Source organism: Diorhabda sublineata, chromosome 9 (assembly GCF_026230105.1).
Source record: "Diorhabda sublineata isolate icDioSubl1.1 chromosome 9, icDioSubl1.1, whole genome shotgun sequence".
Classification (NCBI taxonomy): Eukaryota; Metazoa; Arthropoda; class Insecta; order Coleoptera; family Chrysomelidae; genus Diorhabda; species Diorhabda sublineata.
In genome coordinates this window covers 13,502,538-13,518,372 of record NC_079482.1, presented here as the reverse complement: position 1 = coordinate 13,518,372, position 15,835 = coordinate 13,502,538, and the positions used below count along the sequence as shown (strand labels likewise).

General features: G+C 30.8%; 1 protein-coding gene across 2 annotated transcripts in view; it reads left to right on the top strand.

The window, feature by feature from the left end:
- Window positions 1–15,835, top strand: part of LOC130448739 (PAN2-PAN3 deadenylation complex catalytic subunit PAN2) — a 71,557-nt gene that overhangs the window by 23,436 nt on the left and 32,286 nt on the right. For both annotated transcript variants that reach the window (XM_056786234.1, XM_056786236.1), the window contains exons 7-11: window positions 1,041–1,320; window positions 3,190–3,286; window positions 5,634–5,870; window positions 10,887–11,135; window positions 12,613–12,772. In XM_056786234.1, coding sequence (XP_056642212.1) covers window positions 1,041–1,320; window positions 3,190–3,286; window positions 5,634–5,870; window positions 10,887–11,135; window positions 12,613–12,772 — 1,023 coding nt within the window. The remainder of the gene's footprint in view (window positions 1–1,040; window positions 1,321–3,189; window positions 3,287–5,633; window positions 5,871–10,886; window positions 11,136–12,612; window positions 12,773–15,835) is intronic.

Genomic DNA, 15,835 nt, shown 5'->3' with positions numbered 1-15,835 from the left:
GGTACTTGATGATGGCTCGATACTCTGATTTCTCGATTTTCACAATTTCGGTGGACATCTTCTGTCTTTTAATTTATTGCGTAACTCTAGTTTACTTTTTTGACGTTAAACACTGACACTTCTAATAAGTTATTGTTCGTTGCTATGGTAACGCAATATTTTGTTTATGCATGGAACTGGTCTAGGCTAACTAGATATCAATACATCCTCGCATAAGATAATTAATAGAAGAAAAATCTGGAGAAACCCGAGTTGCTAAAAACGTGAAGGTAAAAAGACATGATACAATGAAACATTTACAAGTAATTATGATGAAAAAAACCATCTCAAAACGAGTGACGCAAAAAAAATGTGTAAATCGAGCATTTTTTTTGTTTCAAATAACTTTACTACTCTACTAACTTAAACAGGCGAGTCTGGTTATAAGTAAGTTGGGTTGAATAAACTTATTTTCATCTTAGGAGTTTACAGTTAAGCCATGTTTCAACCTTTTACCGCGTAAAACTAATGGTTAATATGAAGAATGAGTATTAAATTGGACGCCATCAGTTTTTCAATGAATCAAAATTTGGAAACTAATAAAAGGGACAAAACATGATTATGTATTAATGTTAAATTAAATGATTAACAAATATTCTGGAGAAAGATTTCCTAATGACTGAAGTGAAAAACAAAGTGTCAGCAATGATCAATTCATTGAAAAAAGGTGAAAATTAATTGCATGTTTGAAATGAAAAAACTGATTCGACCCCAGATTATATGGGCCAGAGATGAAAAAATTTTAACTCAGGCATGAGTTGTTCTAGCGTTATTTCGGTGATGACATATCTGAGTAACATATGAAGACATTTCCCCATCTTGCAACAATCGAATGAAAGCTGGAAATTGAAATTGGCTGGTTACAAGAGATGGAATGAAAGGAAATAATAAATAGTAATGGAACTTCTAAATATAATGGATTTTAATGTGCTTCAAAATATAGAGAACCAATTTTTTACAAATTATCAAAGTTTAATAATTTATATTAATTTTATTTTCAGGCGCTCTGTGTTTAACTTTCGACATATCATCAAGTAGTCAAATCATGGCTTGTGGGGACAATGCTGGTCACATACACGCTTTCTCAAGCTCCAACTCGTCCGTATCTGTGATCAATACCTATTCTAGACCATGTGAAATGCCAGATACACCTACTGTTTATCCGAGTTTCAGTATAGACGATTATAACACACCTCTGTCGATAATTCCCATGCCGATAGTACCTCCAGAAATCCCCCTTGCTTCCGATTGGCCGCTACATCTTACTCAGAGAGTATACAGGTAAAATATCAAGAAAAATATTATATTAAGAGTGTTATTTTATTATGGCTTAAGTATACAGGAAATAGTATTTTTAGGAATAAAAGTGAAAAAAACCATATTTTTTTTGAAACTGGAGTTTTTCTTTTCAATAAAAGATGAATTTACTTGGTGTCAGAAACTAATATTGTGAAGAAGTTGGTAAAAATATTTTAAATTAAAACTACAAATGAAAGTTTCAGAATTTTCATGTAAACATTCTTAGATGATCCCATATTAAAGATTTTCGTCACATACAAACATGCAGAGGTAGTCAACTTTCATACTCATGTTACTTAGATATATTTGTATATATAATTTGTGTAAGAGATAAATAATAAACAGATGCACTATAGATTATTATATGGTATTAATTCTTCAACAAATATGAGGGTAGTTTGATAGAAGTGTGATTACACAGTGATTAAATTCCTAGTTTCTGACATTTTTTTGATGTTAAAATTTCAATTAGTTTTAAGACTCGTTTAAAAAAACTGTTTTGATGTTATGTAAATATAAAGAAAATAATTTTGATGGTTAATTAAGCATATTTTACATGGAAAACCAATTAAAGAAACAAAAGATAGGTTACATAAATATTATTTTAAAAGTACAAAATTATCAAATTTTCATGAAATATTAAATCCATTTGAGTCAAAAAACAACCTCCAAACTGACAATAGACATAAATATGGCGGCAGTACAATTTTTTTTCAATTCTTTGTTTGTTTATATTTTACGAATTCTTTTGTTTTGCAATTGAAATATGTCAAATTAGGTCAGGTAGTTACAAATGACAATTAATTTTTATTGTTCCTTCTCATAATTCTTATTTCTCCCCCGTTTTTCTTCTATTTATTAGGATTTAGGATATTAACTTTCGATTGTCTTAATGTTTTCTGCAGTTCTTGCATTCTCGCTAGCGTCTTACTTATAATGTGTTTCAGTTCTCATTCGTTGGCAGTTTTCTATTTATTTTTGCATGCAAGTGAAGTTTGGGTTTTAAAAAGCTAATTCTTAAAAATTGAAATTAATGCAATTACTTCTTGATTATACAATTATAAAGAATAAAAAATTAGATAAAATATTTCCACATCAATACCTTAGAGCACAAATCCGCTATATGCATTTACCTAATAAATAAACCATTAACAGATCCCAGAATGAGAAAAGTTATTTGTAATATTTTTACAAAGGTAACAATAAAATTACCAAATAGCAAAAAACGCCGAGTTTCATTACTAGTGTTATACAGGTATCAAGACTTTACTTTGAGTTTTCTAAAAGTAGTCTGTAACGAACATAGCTCATTTGTGTTCTAAGGTATAGTTGTCTAGTGCAACGTCAGTCAGTTTAGCTAAGCTGGGTTATTCTATATAGTAAGTTGCAACATATCTTCTCCGTATTTTAACAGGTCTAATTTTTTTCTATCCTACCAGATGCTTCTTACTACATATCTTGATAATATCTCGTATTGCCATCCATTTTGCTTCATGTAATCATTTCTTCTGCTTTTTCTCTTATTTCATATTCATCAAAACATACCTCAATCAGTAATTTTAATACTGTTATATGAAGTAAAAAAGTATTTTGTGGTTCTCTAGTTGGATGTTAACCACTAAAACTTGCTCGTCAGTTGGAAACCTTATATTTAGTATGTTTTGAAATGCTTGAATGTAATCATTGATATACGGAAGAAGAAAAACATAAACGGACACGTTTATCCAAACTTATGACCAAAAAGTTACTCATTAAATTACTTTTACACCCTCTAAGGTACTCAGATTGTTTAGGTTGAAATACTCTTCAATATTGTTAACTTTGGTTATTTAAAAAAAGTTTTTTTTTCAGAAAACCTGTAGGTATCGATCCCGAAATTATTTCAACAATGAAAATGCAAGGCCCTATAGGATATGCCCCAAATCCAAAAACATCGAGGAGAAATCAAGTGAGACTTGATAAGTTAAAACCAGTTTATTTTTGTTAAACTTTAGTATATTTTTGAATGCTGTAGTATTTATGACTTTCGAATATTTCTGAGACAAGTGTGATATTTTCTATGACTATTAGATTGTTATAAGATCTAATTGTTATATCGAATGAATAAACGCTGTGTTCTTCTTTGGAATACTGGGTTTTCATTTAGCCCATTCCAAAAATTGATTTCGAAGTAATAGAGACAAAATTTAATGGGATAGATTTTAAGTATCATTATTTTATCCAAACATGAATGTAAAAAAAACTACTTGACCCATCACTTAAATTTGTTAAAATTTAATACATATACATGCTGATATTAAGATATTAGAAAATTATAATATGGTATCACAGTTAAGACAGCTATACATTATCTTCTGTTACATGAAACGTGCAAAGTTATGGGCAAAAATAACAATTCCATCAGCATTATGAAGCATTATTTTAGAAAGATACACTCTAATTTTAGGGTAAGTTGGCATAGTTGCATACCCCCAAATAAAATAACTTTTTTCTGTATTAACACTGTTGTTTTTTTCTTGGGATTCTTAATCCAAACCATTTGAGGTGTGTATTTTATGAAAAGTTGGATAAGAAAATATATTTCTCTATCTCCAATTTTTAGAACAAAAGAAATACTAATATGCATGATAATATTTTGTCATTTCAAAATGATATCAATAACATGAATAATTACCAAATGCTACTTTTTCGGTAAAAAGACACTATTATTACCCTACAGAATGATCAAAATGTTAATCTGGTTAAAATATCAAAGGAATAGCAATAGAAAATTTCATTGCAAATCCTAATGAAAAGATGTATCTTTTTAAATGATATGACCTGATAGCTGAGAGTTTAACAATATTATTAATTTATTAAAAATTAAAAAATGTCTACTATTTTCAGAATTAAGAAGATAAATTGGTACTTAGAAGTAAAAAATTCACTTTAAATATCAGAGGCACATAAAAACTTGACATCACACCAATGAAAAATGACCTTTGAAGTGAAAAATCAAATTTTAAGATTATTAAATTCAAGAGATCATGGTGTATTAATGTAATAGTTTGGATATATTTTGGTATTAGGAATCAAATATCTTGTTAGGATGACTGGGAAACTAAATAGGAAAACTTATTTTTAAATTCTCAAGGATTTTTTATAGATTGAATCTCATTAGTACTGGAATTAGTTTTTAACAGTTCAATAATATTTAGTACTAATCTAAATTGTATCCAAACATTTTAATTAAGAAAATGAAATATTTCAAAAATCAGTTTAGTATGAGATTGTTTCACATTGAACTTGTTGATCTGTTTGAGATAAACATGGATTTTAGAAAATTGTTTTTTATTATAAAATGGAAATAAAACAAGTTGATAAAGATTAATAATTGTAAGTAACGTCCCGGGATATTTTTATTTTACATGCCTACATACAACAAAATGGGATATATTTTGGTTTTCTTTTTGTGTGCACTATTTATATCCAACACTTTGAAAGAATATTATAAATAGAGCAGTGATTTAATTTTTGCATACCATATATTAAATTGTGATTATTTTGAATTAACTTTTTCAAACCAGATGTTCACCCTATCTGAAGGGAAAACTACTTTCCTTAGTATGTAATGCAATGAGTGTTGAATTACTTTTGATAGTGGTTGACTTTGCTGTCGATTCACACTATTACATTTGAACTTGTAACCACAAGGATAGAAGAGATATGAATAAACTAAAAACTGGTTTCTTATGACTTCTTGTTAGCATAAATTTTATGCTTCCTCGTTCAAAATCTAATCTGAACATAATTCTCTATACTAAAGAGCTGTTAATCGCTTTGAAGTACAAAGTCAAAGGTCAATTATTGTGTAGTCAACTATAAAACCGACTAACTTTAATATGTAGGTGAACATATATATGAAAAAATAGAGACTATGGTTAATAGTTCCTGAACGATAAATATGTCATGCAAAGAAAGATGGACCCGGTGTATAACTTGATGTAGCTTTTTTATTTACTGAAATCCTAAATGTGTGAAACTTCTCAAAATCTGATTTTGAAAATAGTTATTTTTAAATATATATAAGTTGTAAGCAAAATTCCATTTCAATACATATGTTCATCTATACATCGAAGTAAATATCGTTTCTATAATTTATGTTTGCATCTATTATTGTTTTTATCTAATTACTCAAAAGCAGATTTAAATTTTGTCTCATTACTTTTGACAACTATCATGCACAGTTTCGTTTTTATCAAGTAGGTAAAAATTCATTTTTATTATGATATGTTTTTAAATACATTTCATTTTAGGTTCCCTACGATTTCGGTCAAAATGGGTACTCCCATAATATGTCCCACATCAATAGAAGCCCAAAACACAACGAGGATAATAGTAATTTCATTGCAATTCCTAAGAGATACAGAAAAGTTGATGTCAAATACAATAAAATGGGAACTGATGATTTCCAATTTGATCATTACAATAAGACTGGGTTTTCTGGATTGGAAGCTACTTTACCTAATTCTTATTGCAATGGTATGCTTCAGGTAAATCATCCAATAAGTAATTTCACAAAAATATAATTTTTCATCAAGTTTTGTTTTAAATAAATTTACACTTATACTTTATGTGCCATAAATATTTTTAAATTTCATTATTGAATATTTATAGGAATCCTCATTTCTAGATATTGAAATAACTCACTGCTATGTTCTTTGGCAGCATATTTGCTATATAATATAAAGTATTAAAAATGACATTTACAACGATTTAATGTACTTCACCACTTGAAACTAATTATTTTTAAATATAATAATGTCACCTTTTTGCGGACATATTACGAGGTTTGCTACTTAAGTTTTGAGATAGACAAATGAAAACAAATATTTATAATTAGATATGGCTTTATTGTTTTCCAGGATATTCTCCATTAAGATCAATACACTTTTGCATCCGTTTGAACCAATTGTCGGAGCATTTTCTCTCTCGGTCTCTGTTTGCATTCACATATATGCCTTTCAAAAATGTTGTTCAATACAAGTGGTATTTTTATATTGATTGTTGCGTAACTGAAGATCATCTTATAGTGTTTCACCTTTTGTATAGTTGCTTCACTTTTCCATAGAATATGATATGCTTTCTTATCACATTCTAAGTTATGTCAAGTTTGGGATATATTACAATGTTTATTCGTGTATGCATATTAAACTAGTTAGGTGGGTCATTGATAAGTATTTTCAGTAAAAATAAACAATTAAACAAAGAATTACCAACATTTACAAAATTACTTGTAGTTGTCATGATAATTGGTATAAGTTCGAGAAAAAAACCTGTTCCATTTTAATTAATTTAAATACTTCATTTATTCTTTCATTTGCTTAATAAATTTTATCTAAATTACTTCATAGAATATCAATTATTAATTCATTATTTTCTAATTAAAATATTTTGGAAATAGTGAACAGTATCAGCTAGGAAATTTTGTCTCGATATAGTTTTCAAACTATTTTGTACATATGAGAATCAGGCATAAAAAATTTTGTTCCCAAAACATATGCCTTTACCAAATTCATTTACTGAGTAAACTACCTTTTTCTCTGGGATAATCTTCCTATATTTCTTTTCTGATAGTTAATTGTTAATTGAATTGTACGAAATTTCCAATGGAGCTTGGCCAGGATGACAGTATTCCGTTGATAACTAAAAAACTTATGTACCACTTTGAGAAATATTGATTTTGCCTGGGAAAAGCATAACTGTAAAGCACTTTTACTGGAAAGTGATGAAATTGTTTGCTGACGACGAAAATACTTAAGAAGTATAAAGCAGTGCAGAACAGAGCAGACATGGATTCGGATGTTTTTGAAGACTATTTTGGTGAAATGATAAAATATCTTCCGGCTGATTCAGTAGTAGTTATAGATAACGCAAGTTATCATTCTCGACGCATAGAGAAGACTCCAACTTCATCTTGGAGAAAACAAGAAATTATTGACTGGTTAACCACCAGAAGTATTGAATTTGAAGATAATTTAATAACAAAAGAACTATTAGCTATAGCAAATTTACACAAACATCGTTTTATGGAATACACCTTGAAAGATATAGCAGAAAAACAGTGTAACCGTGCTGCGCCCAACGCCATATCATTGCGAACTAAATCCTATAGAACTTATATGGGCGCAAGTGAAAGGATTTGTAGCAAGACACAACACTACATTCAAAATGAGATGAATGAAAAAGACGTTAAGCTACCTTTTGATCAAGCCATTAAGGAGGTGATTCCAGAGAATGGCGAAAAGCAGTCCAGCATGTCATTAAAGAAGAGAAAATGTGGGATCTTGACTAGTTGATCCGTTAATTATAACGTCAAGAGGAGATGGCAGTTCCTCAGATGACGAAGAATATTATGATTTTTTGTAATTTAATTTCTGTATAATGTATTTCTTGTATAATGTTCAATAAATAATAAGTGTACCTAATACTATGTACATAATGCCTAATTTTTATTCAGTTAAAATAAAATTCTTTCCTTTTTACGAGTATCCTACCGGCACGTCTTTGGCACAGTATTTTCAAAGTTTGTGAATGGATAACAATAGGCTAAACCCATATATTGACCCCAACCTGGGTGGTACTACCTGCACTTGATAAATAAAATTACAATGAAATCAATGCCAAACTTTGAAGGTGACTGAAATATTCGTTGGGTCACTCTGGTCCCTTTGCATACCTAATGAGATTTTATTACTGTATACCTTTCTGAAATAAACTATAAATGTATCTAATTCTTTTAGACTAGATTTAAACTAGATATTGGGGTATCATATATATTGTGATCCAAAGGATCTATTGTGTCCCCCATTCTTGCTGCAATACTGGGGAACCCAGTGTTTACAACTGATCTGTTAATCCCACTCCTTTTAAAAAGTCTAGAATTTGGAATGACTGTAGTTGCCAGAGGTTATCATCTTCTATTTCATACGCCCCCAGGTGTAGTGCTCCGGAGTTCCGTAGTATTTCATATTTTGAGAGAATGTGGATAGAGGTTTAACATTCAAAACTGTTATTTAATACATGTGGTATTTTTTATAATAATTGTTGTGTAACTATATATCATCTAATAGTGTGCCACCTTTTGTATTGTTGTTTAACTTTCCATAGAATAAGATATGTATTCTTAGCACATTCTAAGTTATGTCAGGTTTGGGATAAATTACAATGTTTATTTGTCTATTCGTCCTTAAAGTAAGCATAATAAACTAGTTAGGTGGGTCATTGATAAGTACTTTCAGTAAAAATGAACAATTAAACAAAGAATTTCCTAGTCAGGTAGCCAACAAGTGCACACGCATTGTGTCTATCTGGGTAATTGACGTTATGTAAGTATAACTTTTTTATTCTATTGATAATTTTTAAAAGTAAATAACTGAATATGACCATTAAAAATTAACATGTGAGTTAAAATTCCACACCATATCACCAGCAGAAATCAGAACCTTTTCAGCGCTGCAGCAACACTTCAGGTAACTGTAATTTTTCCTACAACTTAATCCACAGGGCCCTCCCCCTACAATTTTAACATTGTAGTCTTGGCATTCAAGACTATCCACAAAATGAATACTATAAAAAACCAAAACCCAAAATCCTTATCACAACAAAACCCACTCCATAACACAAAATCTTATGTTAATGCAACTCTACCAAAGTCCCCCGCCCAAACATCCCCTAAACGTGAGCAAGCAATTATCATGCATTCCATCCCAAATACCATTCTATTTGATTACATCAAAGCTATAGGAGATACCGTTTCCCCGAAAAATATCACATTTGCATCAAGAATTTCCAACAACCGTATCTGTATATACTTATCTTCAACCGCAATTATAGACGAACTCCTTAGAAACCACTAACACATATATCAATTACAATAATTTCTATCCGAAGACTTCCATTCCCAATCCCCCATTCTGTTATAGAAAAAAGGCTTAAGGACATCACACTCCAAATAGCTTCTCCTATTTCATTTGTAAAATGTAGCTCATGAGGATGAATACACCCATCTTATGAGTTTTCGCAGAATTACTTACATTATCCTTGATAACAACAATTTCATCATAGAAACCTCACTCCTAATTACCCATGAAAACACTCTATACCGTATATTTATTTCTACCGACAGACTGATGTTTTCCTGTGTAAACAGAATAGATACAAAATGATATACTTCTCCACTCCATTACCGTAATCCCTTGCTACTACTCCTCTTTGTGGAACCTCGCCAGCCCCCTTTTCATCCTCAGAACCCCTAACTGATCTCTGACAGCAATGTGGATACTCCCTGCCAATCATCTCCTACAGAATCCCCTTTACCATCAGACAATCAAATGCCCCCTCCTCCATTAACTTCCCATAATGTATCTAAGCATCAAAAGAAAAGGCCTAAAACTCAAATGCTATCCTATCAGCTGCCAACCTGCACATCGGTAAAAATCTTATTGCTCAAAATCGAAAAACTGCACCATGGTGGAACTCCAACTGCACACATGAGGTAAATTAACAGAAAATTTCACTAAATTTATATCGTAAAAACAAATCACTAGAAAATCTCAAAAGAACCATAGCCAAAACCCGTTATTATTCGACCAACTTGCAGCGTTCATACAGGTGAACTATTTAGCATTCTACAAGCCATCAATTTCATCTCCCTTCCTTATATGCAGATTGCAATATGTACAGACTCACACGCTTCAATTTAATCTATTAAAAATATATTTACCGATCACCTTATTGTCTAATCTATACATGACTCTTACCAATCTCTCTTATCACTATAAATAACAGTTACTATCATCTGGTTACCTTCCCACATTAGAACCGTAGGAAACGAATTAGCAGACCACCAAGCAAAAAGTGCTTTAACTCATATCATCACCGACAGTATAACTATCCATAAGGACTTAAAATCTCACTTTAAAAGAAAAATCAGAATAACGTGGCAGCAAAACTTGGACACTACCTTACACTATACATAACACTCAACCAAGTAACTTCACAGGCCTCTCCAGGTGATACTTGGTCAGTGTAAGACGGATAAGAATCGGACACTCAAGACTTACTCATGGTTATCTGATGTCTTCTACGGCCAGACCCATTTGCACCAGCTATAGTTCCAATTTGAAAATAAAACACATATTAACTGAATGCCACAAATATGCCCCCAAAGATTGCAGTTCCAATTCAAGACCAATTACAAAGACATCCTGAATGACTTGGAGCAAATCTCTTTCGTGCTTCAATTTCTAAGGGATGTGAATCTTTACCATAAAATATCGAACAATAATTATATATTGATAATATGTTAATGTATGTTGTATGTATATACTGATATAATTGTAATCGCACCTGTGTAAGTGGACATAGTAGCCGAGCACGTTAAATAGGAATAAAAAAACAAAGAATTACTAAAGTTTCCAAAATTAATAATTGGTATTACTTCGAGAAAAAAGTCTATTTCATTCTAAAGTTTTTTGTTTAGTAAACAAACTTCTCTAATTTTGTAGGTGTTGTATTTTATTGAACCATTGCGTGCAGTGTTGTTGAGCCATTCCTGTACAAAAGAATTTTGTCTTTCATGTGAACTCGGATTTTTATTTCACATGCTTTCTACTTCTTCACAAAATCAGCCGTGTCAGCCAGGTAATTTTCTCAGAGCATTTCGAACTGTACCTGAAGCATCTGCCCTTAGTTTGATATTGAGCGATCTTCATCCAGATGCCAAACAAAAAATGGAATTATCTGCTTTAATTCAGGTTAGTATTCTATAAGGAAACTAACATTATAAGTAACTTATGAACTAATGAATTACAAATTTATTCTATTGAGTATCCAGACATTCTGAAAGCATATTGCCAATCATACTTTGAAAAGTTTATCAATTTTTATTGTATCATTCAAATAGTAACTCGTATTTTAGATAAAAAGTCCAAATATCCATTTCAACTTTCAAAATGATCAGTAAATATTTAAATTTTTCATTAATAGGGTTTTAATTATGGTTTATTTGTTAAATAAATTCTGTTGTAAACACTTTGCAATGCCTAAATAATTTTCGAAGTAGTTGGTGCTTTAGGTAACGCATATGAAATTATTTCAACCCTGACGAATGTTCAGAAAAAGCTATTGGAGCAGTTTAGTTTTATTAAGAAAAGTTCCCAAAATCATCATACCACTTGAAAAAGAGCTATTAAAAATGGAAATGTGATAGAAAAAAATTAATTTTAGTTGGAATCTCATCCTTAAATTCAATTTTTTCTAATTACATTTCACATTACAACGATCGTTTGAAGTTAATGTTTGTACAACATCAAATTAATTGGTTATCACATTGCATCTGGAATAGTTATATGTCGCAAAGATGGTGATGGATCTTCCTCTGAGCTTGGATAGAAGGATAGTGTGACTAACTATTATTCAAATGGATCAATTGCAAAAGATTCAATTAATTGGGCTTCACTTTCATGCGATTACAATTCTTTGGAATACACAGTTTGATGATATAATAAAGTGAAAGTCTCTGCTACAGAGATAATTTCACACCGAGACTTGTAAGACAGAATTCAACATTACTTTAATGTCTAGTTCTTCTCTTTTGACATCCTCGTGTGGAGTATTGTCAAAGGCGCCTTCTATGTCTAAGAAGGTATATACTAGGTTTTCTTTGTTCGTCAGAGCATTCTAAATTATTGTCAATTGGATCAATACAGTCTTAGTTGATCTGCCTGTTTAGTATGCGAATTGCCATGGATAGAGAGGTTTCCACTTCAGAATCTCTGTTCTAATTTAGTTGTCGATAGCTTTTTCTATCGTTTTAAGTAGAAACGAGGGGAGGCTGATTGGTCTGAAGGATTTAAGATGTGTGGTCCCCTCCTTGCACGGTTTTGGTATGAAGATTACTTTGGCCCTTCTCTGTTATGTACCCCAGCTTTAGACTGATTCTACTGAGTCGGATCAAGTGTGAAGGAGGGCTGGGAAGATTCCGTCCACTTCTGGTGATTTTAACGGTTGAAAGGTGTTAGAGCCAATATTATTCTTTCGCCTCTGCACACTTGTTTAGCAAATGCTGCAAGTTTTTTGTTGATATTTACTAACTTCAGTAATGTATTATACCATTTTATTCATTTGAGCTGCAAAATAAAAGGAGTCTATTGCCTTTTCAAGATACTTGGAAATTTATTTGTCTGGATTGTTATTTCATTGTCTCAAATGATTTTTATAGATATTTTTTAGAGTTGGAATAGATTTATATTACATCAGATGCACGTAGAGTTAATAGAAACCAAGAAAAAAAATGAAGATCGAAAAGTTTCCAGAAAACCTTTTATCTACAAAGAAACTGACTTTCCGAGTATATCAGGAGAGAAGATTAAAGAAAAGAAAACAGCTGCTGGTAACTATTATTTCTAACACTTTCCGTGACTTAATAACAATGCTCTAAGGTGATACTTATGAAAGTATTGCAATTATTTTAAATATATCCACTTCTAACTATATTAAATCCATCCAAACAACAATCGATCGAATCATGGTCACCACGCGCCTTTGCATTTATTAGCTAAAATAAACATGCCTCCTTACGTTGTTAATCAGATGTAACTGCCCCCTGGGCGTGGGTGTTAATTGTTTTTGATACGTCGCTATAGTATCGAAAAGTCAAATACTGATGCGACTGAAGAAAATGCTAATTTGTGTTGCCACAGTTCACCTGAAAATAGACCAAAAAAAACTGCATTTTAATATTAATGGAAAAATGTAATTTCGATCATTTACAAAAATGAAAAAAGTAGGAAACATCGCTGGAGTGTCTCCTTCAAGTGTTTCAGTGATAAGAGAATATAAATAAAAGCATTCGAAATTTCAACAATCCATCCAGTTGTAAATGATGATGCTTACCTACCAAATTTCAAAAAGTCGATATTTCATTAGTTGTTTAAGAAAATAAGATTTAAAATTAACAAAAGGAGGAAATAGTTTGTTGCTCAAGAAACCAGAAATAGGATTGAGGAGACGACAGTATTTAATGAAAGTAAGGATCCATAGAAGAAAGAATAGGAAACGCGGACCACACTAAGCTCGAAATTAGGGTTAATAAATCCATAAATTCTTCTAGGCAAACCTTTATACTGAATTAAACCACCCTTCAGGTAAAAATCACCTTATCATACTCTCAACAAACTGTGTGTGTCTGTAAACAATATAAGTTGTGAATAGATTGAGATATTAATGTGAAATCTACCAAAACTGAAATTAGTAGTAAATTCTTCTATTTGAAACAAAATTGATCTTCTAGGAAAAGGGAAAAGGTTGATAGTATGCCACATAGGAAGCGAAACTGGTTTTATCCCCGACGCCTTGTGCGCGTTTGAGTCGAAGAACACTGGCGACTATCATGAGGATATTGGCGGCAAATTGTTTGAAAATTTGTTTAGTAATATATAAGAGAACCTGGAAGAGAATTGTATAATTATTTTAGACAACGTCCCATAACATTCTAGGAAAACTGAAAAAAATTCCTAGTACAGCCACGAAAAGCCCTTAATCAGAACTGATTGCGTTTGAAAAGTAAATCATTTGAAGAAAATATGGTGAAACCAGAAATTTTGAGGATGAACTTAAAACCAATAATGATAATTATTATTATATATTATAGACGAAATTGCTAAAGCACAAAATAGAATAATATTATATAAGAGTCTATTTGGGCGGACATAAAAAATTATGTTGCCAGAAAATACTACTTTTAAATACGGCTATCTTAAAAATATTATTAGCGATGTTGTTTTACCTATTACCACTGAAAAATGGAATAATGTGGAGTAGGACATGTAAAATATAAGGTAGAAGTGAAAATATTGGAATTAGACCATCTAATGGATGAATTAGTTGATTCAGAAATTCAGTAATAATTAATCTTAATGATGATTCTTCAAGTAGTCCTTCAGATTGAGTAACCGAACTAATTTGACAAAAAGGATCTATTATTATTTCATAATTTTGTTTAGCTTTTCTATTATTTATACCATTTTTAAATCAAAAACTGCTGACTGCTGAACTAAAATGTACCCATTTTTTGTAATTCATTGTAATTCAATGTTTTTTTTCATTAGTCTGTACAAGCAGGTTGTCTTAGAGATATCCGTTTCTTGGATGGACACAGTATAGTTAATTTTATTTAGGTATTTTCACATAGCATGTTATATGATAAAAAATAAAGTATGTCATCTTTCACTGATACTTATCTGAAAACATTATAAATGCAGACCTTCAAAAGCTGTTTTATACTAAACACACTGTTTACAACACCGATACACCAAAACTCACAATTACATTGTCAGACTCGCGTTTCGATAACTAAGTTCGTCATGTAGATGTGAACTTAAGTCTCTGAAGACTATAACTTGGTTATCGAAACGCGCATCATACAGTGTAATTGTGACTGTTGTTGTAGTGATTGTGTAAACAGTGTATCCAGTAACCAATGTTTCCAGAAATTCCAACTTAAAAGCTGTTTTAGACCAGGGTCGGTAATTTTTCAAACTAAAAATAATAATAGTAGGATGAAAAAACAAAGGAAAAATAATTTACGGGCTGTCTGAGATCAGGAAGTGGAAGAGGGTGAGTTTTTAAGGGTAAGAAACGACTTATCTCGATTTCCGGCAAAACTATGGTAAAAAGTTGAGTGGCAAAGTTGTAGGCAATAAAAAGATCTATATATTTTGTATCTACATTTTTTTACATAACCTCAAAATTTATGTAAAAAATTCAAACAACCAAAAAATCTAAAAAGCACCCTAATCTTCAATTGAAAATCTCCTGTCAAATTATCAGCTTTTTTTAAACAGTCGGTGAGATTTATATTCGTTAAAATCTTTACTATCTGATTGTGTAAAATAATTACCATCATCATGATAAACTTATCAAGGCAAAAAAAACCGAAAAATAGTCAAAATTTTCTAATAATTCATCTCTACAATTTTTAGTTATTCAAAAAAAAATGTACCCTCTATACGAAATGCGTGAGATTCCATATTACATTGATCAACATGAGTATTAGAGTCTAAAAATTTAATAAATATCTAAAAATTGTTCATAATGATCAAAGAAAATTTTTGCATGCGTTTTTTTTTCTCGATTTTTCTGCATCTTCTAAAAAATTTACCATAGCGATAGTAAAATTTCTTACCTCATCAGAAAGGAGAGATTTGTCAAGAGAACTCACCGACTATTTCCAAAAAATTAATATTTTGACGGGAGAATTTTCGTTTTAAAATTAGGATGCCTTTTCGATATGAATTCAAAATTAGGCGAAAAATTAATATTTCAAATCAAATAAATTACATTGTATTTGGGACATTAAATTGTACGTTTTCACCAGATTTCGAGAGATAATAATGTTTTCTGTGAAAAATAAAAAAAACAAGACTTTGTTTTTGTGAATTTTTGTGAATTTTTC